The sequence below is a fragment of the Haliotis rufescens genome, unplaced genomic scaffold (genome assembly GCF_023055435.1).
Source record: "Haliotis rufescens isolate VD_foot unplaced genomic scaffold, xgHalRufe1.0.p SCAF_50, whole genome shotgun sequence".
Lineage (NCBI taxonomy): Eukaryota > Metazoa > Mollusca > Gastropoda > Lepetellida > Haliotidae > Haliotis > Haliotis rufescens.
In genome coordinates, this window is record NW_025964224.1 from 104,105 (window position 1) to 116,860 (window position 12,756).

The 12,756-nt window shown below is 47.4% G+C and overlaps 1 protein-coding gene across 1 annotated transcript; it reads right to left on the reverse strand.

The window, feature by feature from the left end:
* Positions 1-7,817: 7,817 nt before the first annotated feature.
* Positions 7,818-8,858, reverse strand: LOC125374047. The gene is made up of 2 exons (XM_048384755.1): positions 8,187-8,858; positions 7,818-8,089 (listed from the first exon to the last, which is right to left on the reverse strand). The coding sequence occupies exons 1-2, from the start codon at positions 8,755-8,757 to the stop codon at positions 8,034-8,036; spliced, it is 627 nt and encodes a 208-aa protein (XP_048240712.1). The 5' UTR covers positions 8,758-8,858; the 3' UTR covers positions 7,818-8,033.
* Positions 8,859-12,756: the final 3,898 nt, after the last annotated feature.

A 12,756-nucleotide genomic window follows, 5' to 3' on the forward strand; every position in this document is an offset into this window, starting at 1 on the left:
TTGATCGTCTTGGAGATCTTGACGTTTCTTGCCATCTGGATCGTCTTGGAGATCTTGACTTTCCTTACCATCTGGACCGTCTTGGAGTCTTGACGTTCCTTGCCATCTGTACCGTCTTGGAGATCTTGACGTTCCTTGCCATCTGGATTGTCTTGGAGATCTTGACTTTCCTTGCCGACTGACCGTCTTGGAGTTCCTTACTTTCCTTCACATCTTGATCGTCTTGGAGATCTTGACTTTCCTTGCCATCTTGACCGTCTTGGAGATCTTGACGTTCCTTGCCATCTTGACCGTCTTGGAGATCTTGACGTTCCTTGCCATGTGGATCGTCTGGGAGATCTTGACTTTCCTTGCCAACTGGATCGTCTTGGAGATCTTTACTTTCCTTGCCACCTGGATCGTCATGGAGATCTTGACGTTCCTTGCCATCTTCACCGTCATGGGAGATCTTGACTTTCCTTACCATCTTGACCGCCTTGGAGATCTTGACGTTACTACCCATCTGGTCCGTTTTGGAGATTTTGATTTTCCTTGCCATCTGGACCGTTTTGGAGATCTTGACCTTCCTTACAATCTTCACCGTCATGGGAGATCTTGACTCTCCTTACCATCTTGACCGCCTTCGAGATCTTGACGTTCCTTGCAATCTTGACCGTCTTGGAGATCTTGACGTTCCTTGCCATGTGGATCGTCTTGGAGATCTTGACTTTCCTTGCCAACTGGATCGTCTTGGAGGTCTTTACTTTCCTTGCCACCTGGATCGTCATGGAGATCTTGACGTTCCTGGCAATCTTCATCGTCATGGGAGATCTTGACTTTCCTTACCATCTTGACCGCCTTGGAGATCTTGACGTTACTACCCATCTGGTCCGTTTTGGAGATTTTGATTTTCCTTGCCATCTGGACCGTTTTGGAGATCTTGACCTTCCTTACAATCTTGACCGCCTTGGATACCTTGACGTTCCTTGCCATCTGGATCGTCTTGGAGATCTTGACTTTCCTTGCCGACTGGACCGTCTTGGAGTTCTTTACTTTCCTTCACATCTTGATCGTCTTTGACATCTTGACTTTCCTTGCCATCTTGACCGTCTTGGAGATCTTGACTTTTCTTGTCATCTTAACCGTCTTGGAGATCTTGACGTTCCTTGCCATCTGGATTGTCTTGGAGATCTTGACGTTCCTTGCCATGTGGATCGTCTTGGAGATCTTGACTTTCCTTACCATCTGGACCGCTTAAAAATCTTGACTTTCCTTGCCATCTTGATCGTTTTGGAGATCTTGGCTGTCCTTGCCATCTGGACCGCCTTGGAGTCTTGACGTTCCTTACCATCTGGATCGTCTTGGAGATCTTGACTTTCCTTACCATCTGGACCGTCTTGGAGTCTTGACGTTCCTTGCCATCTGTACCGTCTTGGAGATCTTGACGTTCCTTGCCATCTGGATTGTCTTGGAGATCTTGACTTTCCTTGCCGACTGGACCGTCTTGGAGTTCTTTACTTTCCTTCACATCTTGATCGTCTTGGAGATCTTGACTTTCCTTGCCATCTTGACCGTCTTGGAGATTTTGACTTTTCTTGTCATCTGGATCGTCTTGGAGATCTTGACTTTCCTTACCATCTGGACCGCTTGAAAATCTTGACGTTCCTTGCCATCTGGATCGTCTTGGAGATCTTGACTTTCCTTGCTATCTTGACCGTCTTGGAGATCTTGACGTTCTTTGCGTTCTAGATCGTCTTAGAAATCGTGACTTTCCTTGCCATCTTGACCGTCTTGTAGATCTTGACTTTCCTTGCCATCTGGACCGTCTTGGAGATCTTGACGTTCCTTGCCATGTGGATCGTCTTGGAGATCTTGACTTTCCTTGCCAACTGGATCGTCTTGGAGATCTTTACTTTCCTTGCCACCTGGATCGTCATGGAGATCTTGACGTTCCTTGCCATCTTCACCGTCATGGCAGATCTTTACTTTCCTTACCATCTTGACCGCCTTGGAGATCTTGACTTTCCCTGCCAACTGGACGGTCTTGGAGATCTTGACGTTCCTTCCCATCTGGACCGTTTTAGAGATTTTGATTTTCCTTGCCATCTGGATTGTCTTGGAGATCTTGACTTTCCATACCATCTGAACCGTTTTGGAGATCTTCACGTTCCTTGCCATCTTGACCTTTTTGGAGATCTTGACGTTCCTTGTCATCTGGATCGTCTTGGAGATCTTTACATTCCTTGTCATCTGGACCGTCTTGGAGTCTTGACGTTCCTTGCCATCTGTACCGTCTTGGAGATCTTGACGTTCCTTGCCATCTGGATTGTCTTGGAGATCTTGACTTTCCTTGCCGACTGACCGTATTGGAGTTCCTTACTTTCCTTCACATCTTGATCGTCTTGGAGATCTTGACTTTCCTTGCCATCTTGACCGTCTTGGAGATCTTGACGTTCCTTGCCATCTTGACCGTCTTGGAGATCTTGACGTTCCTTGCCATGTGGATCGTCTGGGAGATCTTGACTTTCCTTGCCAACTGGATCGTCTTGGAGATCTTTACTTTCCTTGCCACCTGGATCGTCATGGAGATCTTTTAACGTTCCTGGCCATCTTCACCGTCATGGGAGATCTTGACTTTCCTTACCATCTTGACCGCCTTGGAGATCTTGACGTTCCTTGCCATCTTGACAGTCTTGGAGATCTTGACGTTCCTTGCCATGTGGATCGTCTTGGAGATCTTTTAACGTTCCTGGCCATCTTCACCGTCATGGGAGATCTTGACTTTCCTTGCCAACTGGATCGTCTTGGAGATCTTGACTTTCCTTGCCACCTGGATCGTCATGGAGATCTTGACGTTCCTGGCCATCTTCACCGTCATGGGAGATCTTGACTTTCCTTACCATCTTGACCGCCTTGGAGATCTTGACGTTACTACCCATCTTGTCCGTTTTGGAGATTTTGATTTTCCTTGCCATCTGGACCGTCTTGGAGATCTTGACTTTCCATACCATCTGGACCGTTTTGGAGATCTTGACCTTCCTTACAATCTTGACCTTCTTGGAGATCTTGACTTTCCTTGCCATCTTGACCGCCTTGGAGATCTTGACGTTCCTTGCCATCTGGATCGTCTTGGAGATCTTTACATTCCTTGTCATCTTGATCGTCTTGGAGATCTTGACGTTCCTTACCATCTGGACCGTCTTGGAGTCTTGACGTTCCTTGCCATCTTGACCGCCTTTGAGATCTTGACGTTCCTTGCCATCTGGATCGTCTTGGAGATCTTGACTTTCCTTGCCATCTTGACCGCCTTGGAGATCTTGTCGTTCCTTGCCATCTGGATCGTCTTGGAGATCTTTACATTCCTTGTCATCTTGATCGTCTTGGAGATCTTGACGTTCCATACCATCTGGACCGTTTTGGAGATCTTGACCTTCCTTACAATCTTGACCTTCTTGGAGATCTTGACTTTCCTTGCCATCTGGATCGTCTTGGAGATCTTTACATTCCTTGTCATCTTGATCGCCTTGGAGATCTTGACTTTCCTTACCATCTGGACCGTCTTGGAGTCTTGACGTTCCTTGCCATCTGTACCATCTTGGAGATCTTGACGTTCCTTGCAATCTGGATTGTCTTGGAGATCTTGACTTTCCTTGCCGACTGGACCGTCTTGGAGTTCTTTACTTTCCTTCACATCTTGATCGTCTTGGAGATCTTGACTTTCCTTGCCATCTGGACCGTCTTGGAGATCTTGACTTTTCTTGTCATCTTGACCGTCTTGGAGATCTTGACGTTCCTTGCCATCTGGATTGTCTTGGAGATCTTGACGTTCCTTGCCATGTGGATCGTCTTGGAGATCTTGACTTTCCTTACCATCTGGACCGCTTGAAAATCTTGACTTTCCTTGCCATCTTGATCGTCTTGGAGATCTTGGCTTTCCTTGCCATCTGGACCGCCTTGGAGTCTTGACGTTCCTTGCCATCTGGATCGTCTTGGAGATCTTGACTTTCCTTACCATCTGGACCGTCTTGGAGTCTTGACGTTCCTTGCCATCTGTACCGTCTTGGAGATCTTGACGTTCCTTGCCATCTGGATTGTCTTGGAGATCTTGACTTTCCTTGCCGACTGGACCGTCTTGGAGATCTTGACTTTCCTTCACATCTTGATCGTCTTGGAGATCTTGACTTTCCTTGCCATCTTGACAGTCTTGGAGATCTTGACTTTTCTTGTCATCTGGATCGTCTTGGAGATCTTGACTTTCCTTACCATCTGGACCGCTTGAAAATCTTGACGTTCCTTGCCATCTGGATTGTCTTTGAGATCTTGACTTTCCTTGCTATCTTGACCGTCTTGGAGATCTTGACGTTTCTTCCCATCTGAATCGTCTTTACTTCCACGGCCATCTTTATCAAACCAGAAGACTTTCTTCCCGATATAAAACAAGCGAACAATACAATGTCTGTAACGCCGAGATGAAGGATTCTACCATGCGTCGCGCAGATGTGCATCTGTAAATGAAAAAAATAAATTTGTATATTTGAGGTGCCTACATCTTCTCCACATCGACGAGATTGCCCCTGTTAAATATTCCTGTGAGATTGCACCTGCTAAATATGTCTGTGAGATTGCACCTGCTAAATTCCCCCGGGGGATTGCACCTGCTAATAATCCCTGGTAGATGGAAGATTCTCAATACCCAATGTGAGATGGAGCATGGCTAAATATCCCCGGGAGATAGCTCCTGCTAAATATCCCGGTGAGATGGTGCATGCGAAATATGCCTGTGAGATTGCTGCTGCCAAAATATCCCTGGTAGATGGCACATGCTAAAAATGCCTGTGAGATGGTGCATGCTAATTATCCGTGGTAGATGGCACCCGCTAAATAACCCTGTGAGATTGCAAGTGATATATATCCCTGTGAGATTGTTCTTGCTAAATATCCCTGGTAGATGGCACTTGCTAAATATTCCTGGTAGATGGCACCTGCTAAATATTTCCGGTAGATGGCACATGCTAAATATATGTGTGAGATAGCGCGTGCAAACTACCCGTCGTAGATTGCACCTGCTAAAGATCCCTGTGAGATTACACCTGCTAAATATCCCTGTGAGATGTCACCTGCTAAATATCCTTGTGAGATGTCACCTGCTAAATATCCTTGTGAGATTGCACCTGATAAACATCCCTGTGAGATTGCACCTGCTGAATATCCCCCGTGTGTTTGCACCTGCTAAATAACCCTAGTAGATGAAGGATGCTAAATAGAACTTATCCCGCGATATGCCAAGGAGAGGGACGGGCCACCGAGCCGTGGATGCCCGTGCCTATAATAAAAACAGAAGATGAGATTGGGTTAAATGGCCGAGGGTGTGCAGGTACTAGTGGGCTACTTAGCTGCTAATTGTGTATACCAAAATGCTACCGTTGCCATGGTCACGCGCGTGGCCAACGGCGATTGCAGCTAGCGCTGCTGGCCTGAGACTGCTACCGCTGTCCGGCCCCCACGGTATCATATTTAACCGCTACCATTGCTTGGCAACTCCCACGCTGCCAAAAGCACCTCCACGCTGCTGGCCTAAGTCAGACTACCGCTGCCCGGCCCCAGGTAGCCGGCCAAAGCAGATCCCACTGCCCGGCCCCATTAGCAAAACCATTGTGCGGCTCCCGCCGCGGACCCAACTGTCAGCTACCGCTTGACAAGACGACTTCCGCCGCCGGGCCCATATACGTGGCAATTGTTTGCCCCAACGTATGTTATTTTACGATTCCCCGGCTGAAAGGTCGGGAAAGACAAGGTTCCCACTGAGAAGCAGGTAACCCCGGAAAGGTTCCCGCTGAAAAGCAGGTAACCTTAAGCACGAGTATTAATTTGGAAGCAAGTTAATTTGTTACTAGCAGTGTAGCCCACAAGAACCCCGCCACAAAGCACCAGAGTGCTACCCCACACCCACGGCCACACGATACGCGGAGATAGCATTGTTGCCCGGCTTGCCTATGTACTGAAAGGAAACACTAACCTGTGGAGATAATATCCTTACTGGCGCAAAACAAGCGCCAGGGTATGCAATAAATTGTCCGTAAACACACACAGTCCTTTGTCACTGAGGTGGACGCCCTCCCAGGCGTACCATGTCTTGTCTGATGCCAGGATCTGGGGATGTGGCACCATTGTACCGCCGAGCTCTTTGACTCGGTTGGCCAGTCGACGGTTGATATTCTTCCGCATTCCCTCGATCTTTAGTGGGTCCCTGGCATCGTGCCAGTAGCGCCTGGGCAGCATTGAGGATACGATGATCTTGGTGTCAGGAAGCTGGAGTTGTATCCGAAGGATTGATGCCACCATGTCAAGGTAGCGTCAAGTCCCGTAAAGTTCCATCCGTCACCCACTGGGGTGGCCATGCGCCGTTAAACCATTTGCCCTGCATGTAGGCCCCAAAGCCGGCGCCACCCGCTGCGTCTGAAAACAGCTGGAGGAAATCGCTGTCCACCCATAGTTGGTCCTGAAACACTGAAATGCCGTTATAACTCGTAAGAAATGTTAACCACATTTGTAGGTCTTCCTTGACCCAGCTGGTAATCCTAATGTGGTGAAATGGTTGCTTACCTTTGCTAAGCAGATCGGTTAGCCTGCGGCTGAATGCCCTTGCCATTGGTATAGCCCTGCACATAAAGTTAAGCTTGCCTATGAGGGACTGAAGGGCCCTTTTTGTGACCTTGATGTTACCTGTTGACAGGATGTCTTGGATTTCCCTTGTTGCCTCCTTCATCTTGGACTCTGGGATTCTGATCTGCATTGCAATGGTGTCGATTTCCAGCCCTAGGAATGTCAGTTTGGTTGTGGGGCCCACCGTCTTGTCGTGCGCAATAGGAACCCCAAGCTGTTCTAGTGTATTCACGCATCCGTTGAGGTTGTCTGAGCAGTGGCTGGTGCCTGCTGTGCCCCCCGTTAGGAAGTCATCCAGGTAATGCATGATCGGACACGTTGGAAGATGCGATTGCATGCACCATTGCAAGAAGGTACTAAACGTTTCAAATATGGCGCAAGATATGGAGCAGCCAAATGGTAAGCATTTATCGAAATAGAACCCACCTTCGAATCTGATGCCTAGCAGCTCGAAATCGGATGGGTGGACTGGTATAATTCTAAAGGCCGACTGAATGTCGAATTTTGCTAGTAGTGCTCCCTTTCCCAGATGTTGAACCATATGGGTAGCTTCATCAAATCTGGCGTACACAACGGAGCAGGCCTCAGTGTCTATGAAGTCATTTATAGATTTACCCCTGGGATAGGATAGATGGTGAATTAGACGGAATTCCTCCGCATGCTTACCAAGGTGCTGACCATATCCGGGCTGCTTCTTGGGCACCAGGCCTATTGGGGATACTTGGAGGTTGTCTAGGGGGGTGTCCTTGAAGGGGCCCGCCATCCTGCCAAGGTCGACTTCCTTTTGTAGTTTTTGTTTCACGTAGCCTGCCGTGTCTTGGTGCGTGGCTGATCGCAAGTTTCGTGCCAGGCGACCCGTGCGGCTTCCCTGGAACTCGAGCTTAAAGCCAGAGCTAAAACCTACCCATAAATAATTTGCATCTCTGTAATTGACCCTAGCATATTGGCGTAACCAGGGTGCCATTTCATTGAGATCCACGGGGGAAGGGGCCATTGAATTTACCTGCCTTGACGGCTGGTTTTCTGTTAGGAAAAAGGCTGATTGGGTTTGTATGGGGTCGGTTGGACCCCATTCCCTCGAAAGTAGGTCCTAGAGCTGTGGGAATGTTTGCAACACTTACCGCATTTGTGAGTGTACTTACAGTTGACCCTGCTACAGCCAAATTTATCGAAATCCCAGCATACCTGACTGGCGATGTCCCCCTGTACGCGTGTCATTGCGCCCCGTCCGCCTGATTCTGGTTGTAGTACCGGCTGTGTTACCATGTACTTCAGCCACAACTCCCCGTCGATGTTGTCCCAGCGTCGTGAGGGGTCCCTTGACATTCTGTGTCGGAATTGTTGGTCGTAGGTTGACCAGGCATCCCCCCCGAATCGAAGTGCCGCCGTTCTTATGGTTTCCATGTAGGACAGCAACCCCTGGGTTGTGCGGACCTCGGAGTGCCTACTAACATATATACACATGAAAATGTGGAAAGCTGAAGTCGAGCTTGCCAGGGACAGGCGCTTTGGTTGCTGCTTTATTGGTTTAAAAATTACCTTACCTGAGGAGTCGTACGCCATGGTAATCGTACCGTCCTCGTGACTTCCCTCGGTGTTTGGTAGGATTGTGCCGAGGTCGACATACTCGCCACGCCAGATTTTTTCCCTCACCTGTTGTTTGACGTGCGCGTCTATTCCGTCCGCACGGAAGGAAAGGGAATCCCCGTATCCTGCGATGTGATTGGCTGGCCAAGCCGCGTCACCGTCGGCCTCGTTGTGAGCATCGGGGATTCTCCCTATGTTGGGCGAAATGGCGGGAGAACTAAAACCAAGCCTTACCTGTTGGTTTGCGCTAACCGGGCCGGGCGCTGAATGTTCCAGCAACTGGAGTATTTTTTCCAGTTGCTCGTTTACCTGGGTAGCCGAGTTAGCAGCCTGCGCAGCATTTACAAGCTGCGCCGATTGTACGTTAATTCTGTTGCCACCTTCGATATTTCCGTAATTGGCAGACTCACCATCAGCTGTTGCCTCCTGTACAATGTGTACTCCGGGGGTTTGTCTTCTGGTTGTCCTGGCCTGCTTGGCTCCCCTCACAAGCTTGTGGTTGACGGCTGCTCTTCTCTTGGGAGGCATCACGAAAGGTCGAGGTGGTAAGATGGTATTCCACAAGCGTAAAATTGTCCCGAGGGTGAAGTTCGGGAGTAGAACGGAATAAATGCGATACGGCGAGTGCTGAAATATATGGTATTCGGCGAAACGGTCGCAATTGTGTAAATGCGATACGGCGAGTGTTGGAATAGATGGTATTCAAAGCGTAATCGGCGAAACGGTCGCGACTGGGTACAAAGGAAACGTACAAAGCGAAAGCGATTAGATACAGTGACACACGTGTGTACTTGGGGAAGGGCTGTTCGCGAATGACGGACTAACAAAGGGCGGGATGATGCTTGCGCGGGATTATTCCCCGGGCACGGTGCCGAGTGGTGACCCGGGGTGATTGAGTTACGAGGGGTGATTGGGTTACAGACGTAATTAGCCCATGGTTTGGATACGCGCGATAAAGTCATTTAGTAGTTAGTACTAAATGGAAATATGAGATGGCGCCTGGTAGAATGCACCTGCTAAATATCCATGTGAGATGGCAAGTGATATATATCCCTGGGAGATTGCACCTGCTAAGTATCCCTGTAAGATGGTACATGCTAAATATCCCTGGTAGAGTGCACCTGTTAAATATCCCTGCGAAATTGCACCTGTTCAACACCCCTGTCAGATTGCACCTGTTAAATATCCCTGTGAGATGGCGCATGTTAATCATCCCAGTGAGATTCCATCTGCTAAATTTACCTGAGAGATTGCACCTGATAAATATCCCTGTGAGCTTTCACCTGCCAAATATCTCTGTGAGATTGCACCTGCTAAATATCTCTGTGAGATTGCACCTGTTTAATATCTCTGAGATTGCACCTGCTAAACATCCCCGTGAGATTGAACTTCTTACCTATCCCTGTGAGATGGCGCATACTAATCGTCCCAGTAAGATTCCACCTGCTAAATATCCCTGTTAGATCCCTAGTAGATGTAAGGTGCTAAATACAACATATGAGATGGCGAATGCTAAATATCCCTGGTAGATTCCACCTGCTAAATAACCCCGGGAGATGGCGCCTGCTAAATATCCATCAGGGATATCACCTACTAAATATCCCTGTGAGATTGCACCCGCTAAATATCCCTGTGAAAATGCACCCGCTAAATATCCCTTTGAGATTGCACCCGCTAAATATCCCTGTGAGATTGCACCTGCTAAACATCCCTGTGAGATTGCACCCGCTACATATCCCTGTCAGATTGCACCTGATAAATATCCCTGTGAGATTGCACCTGCTAAACATCCCCGTGAGATTGCACCTGCTAAACATCCCTGTGAGATTGCATCTGTTAAATATCCCTGTGAGATGGCACCTGCTAAATATCCCTGTGAGATTGCACCTGTTAAATATCCCTATGAGATTGCACCTGTTAAATATTCCTGTGAGATTGCACCCGCTTAATATCCCTGTGAGAATGCACCTGTTAAATATCCCTGTGAGATTGCACCCGCTAAATATCCCTGTGATATTGCACCCGCTAAATATCCCTGTGAAATTGCACCCGCTAAATATCCCTGTAAGATTGCACCTGTTAAATATCCCTGTGAGATTGCACCTGTTAAATATCCCTTTGAGATTGCACCCGCTAAATATCCCTGTGAGATTGCATCTGTTAAATATCCCTGTGAGATGGCACCTGCTAAATATCCCTGTGAGATTGCACCTGTTAAATATCCCTATGAGATTGCACCTGTTAAATATTCCTGTGAGATTGCACCCGCTTAATATCCCTGTGAGAATGCACCTGTTAAATATCCCTGTGAGATTGCACCTGTTAAATATCCCTGTGATATTGCACCCGCTAAATATCCCTGTGAAATTGCACCCGCTAAATATCCCTGTGAGATTGCACCTGTTAAATATCCCTGTGAGATTGCACCTGTTAAATATCCCTTTGAGATTGCACCCGCTAAATATCCCTGTGAGATTGCACCCGCTAAACATCCCTGTGAGATTGCACCCGCTAAATATCCCTGTGAGATTGCACCTGTTAAATATCCCTGTGAGGTGGTGCGTGTTAAACATCCCTGTGAGATTGCACCCGCTACATATCCCTGTGAGATTGCAGCTGTTTAACATCCCTGTGAGATTGCATCTGTTAAATATCCCTGTGAGATTGCACCTCCTAAATATCCCTGTGAGATTGCACCTGTTAAATATCCCTGTGAGATTGCACCTGTTAAATATTCCTGTGAGATTGCACCCGCTAAATATCCCTGTGATAATGCACCTGTTAAATATCCCTGTGAGATTGCACCCGCTAAATATCCCTGTGAGGTTGCACCTGTTAAATATCCCTGTGAGATTGCACCTGTTAAATATCCCTGTGAGATTGCACCCGCTAAATATCCCCCATGAGGTGGTGCGTGTTAAACATCTCCGTGAGATTGCACCTGCTACACATCCCTGTGAGATTGCACCCGCTAAACATCCCTGTGAGATTGCACCCGCTACATATCCCTGTGAGATTGCACCTGTTAAATATCCCGGTGAGATTGCACCTGCTAAACATCCCCGTGAGATTGCACCTGCTAAACATCCCTTTGAGATTGCATCTGTTAAATATCCCTGTGAGATTGCACCTTCTAAATATCCCTGTGAGATTGCACCTGTTAAATGTCCCTGTGAGACTGCACCTGTAAAATATCCCTGTGAGAATGCACCTGTTAAATAACCCTGTGAGATTGCACCCGCTAAATATCCCTGTGAGATTGCACCTGTTAAATATCCCTGTGATATTGCACCCGCTAAATATCCCTGTGAGATTGCACCTGTTAAATATCCCTGTGCGATTGCACCTGTTAAATATTCCTGTGAGATTGAACTTCTTACATATCCCTGTGAGATTGCACCCTCTAAATATCCCTGTGAGATTACATCTGCTCAATGTCCCTGGTAAATTCCACCTGTGAAATATCCCAGCGAGATGGCGCCTGCTTAATATCCCTGAGAGATACCATCTGCTAAAAATCCCTGTGAGATTGCACCTGCTTAATATCTCCCGTGAGATTGCGCCTGCTACATATCCGTGTGAGATTGCTCCTGCTAAACATCCCCGTTAGATTGCACCCGCTAAATATCCCTGTGAGATTGCACCTGTTAAATATCCCTTTGAGATTACATCTGCTCAATGTCCCTGGTAAATTCCACCTGTTAAATATCCCAGCGAGATGGCGCCTGCTTAATATCCCTGAGAGATACCATCTGCTAAAAATCCCTGTGAGATTGCACCTGCTTAAAATCCCCCGTGAGATTGCGCCTGCTACATATCCGTGTGAGATTGCACAAGCTAAATATCCAAAGTAGCTGGCCCCAGCTTAATATCCCTGGGAGATTGCAGCTGCCAAAATATCCATGGATAATGTGTGTTTATTCTGTGAGGAACCGTCTAGTACATCTGATCCACTGCATGAAGCATTGACCAAAATGATCAGTGAGAGAGTTCGAAGATGTGCAACAAAGCTATCTGATGATCGTATCTTAGCAAAAGTATCGTCTATAGGCTAGTGAGGCAAAGTACCACTCTAAGTGTTTGATCGCCCGGCATAATAAAGCAGCCAGACTTAAAACATCAGAACAAAACGAGAACAGTGAGGGTAAAAAGACAGAGGCCATTTATGCCAGAGCATTTGCAGAACTTTTGATTTGATGAAGATGCACTTACTGACAGAGAATCACTGAACACATCACCTGTACTTAAACTCTCCAATTTAGTTCAGCTGTACAGTGACAGACTTTCACAACTTTGAGTGGAAGCTCCATGAATACAGTCTACAAGGCTGAAACATCGCATTCTGGCTAATTTTCCTGAGTTGCAGGCCTATCCAACGATGATGTTGGTACAGCTTTGCGGAAGGCCATTGACATTGATGTTGATGACAATGCATTTGTACTTTCTCAGGCAGCAAGAATCGTGCGGAATGAAATGTTCAATGCATCAACATCGTTTGATGGCAAATTTTCCAAAGGCTGTCAAGTT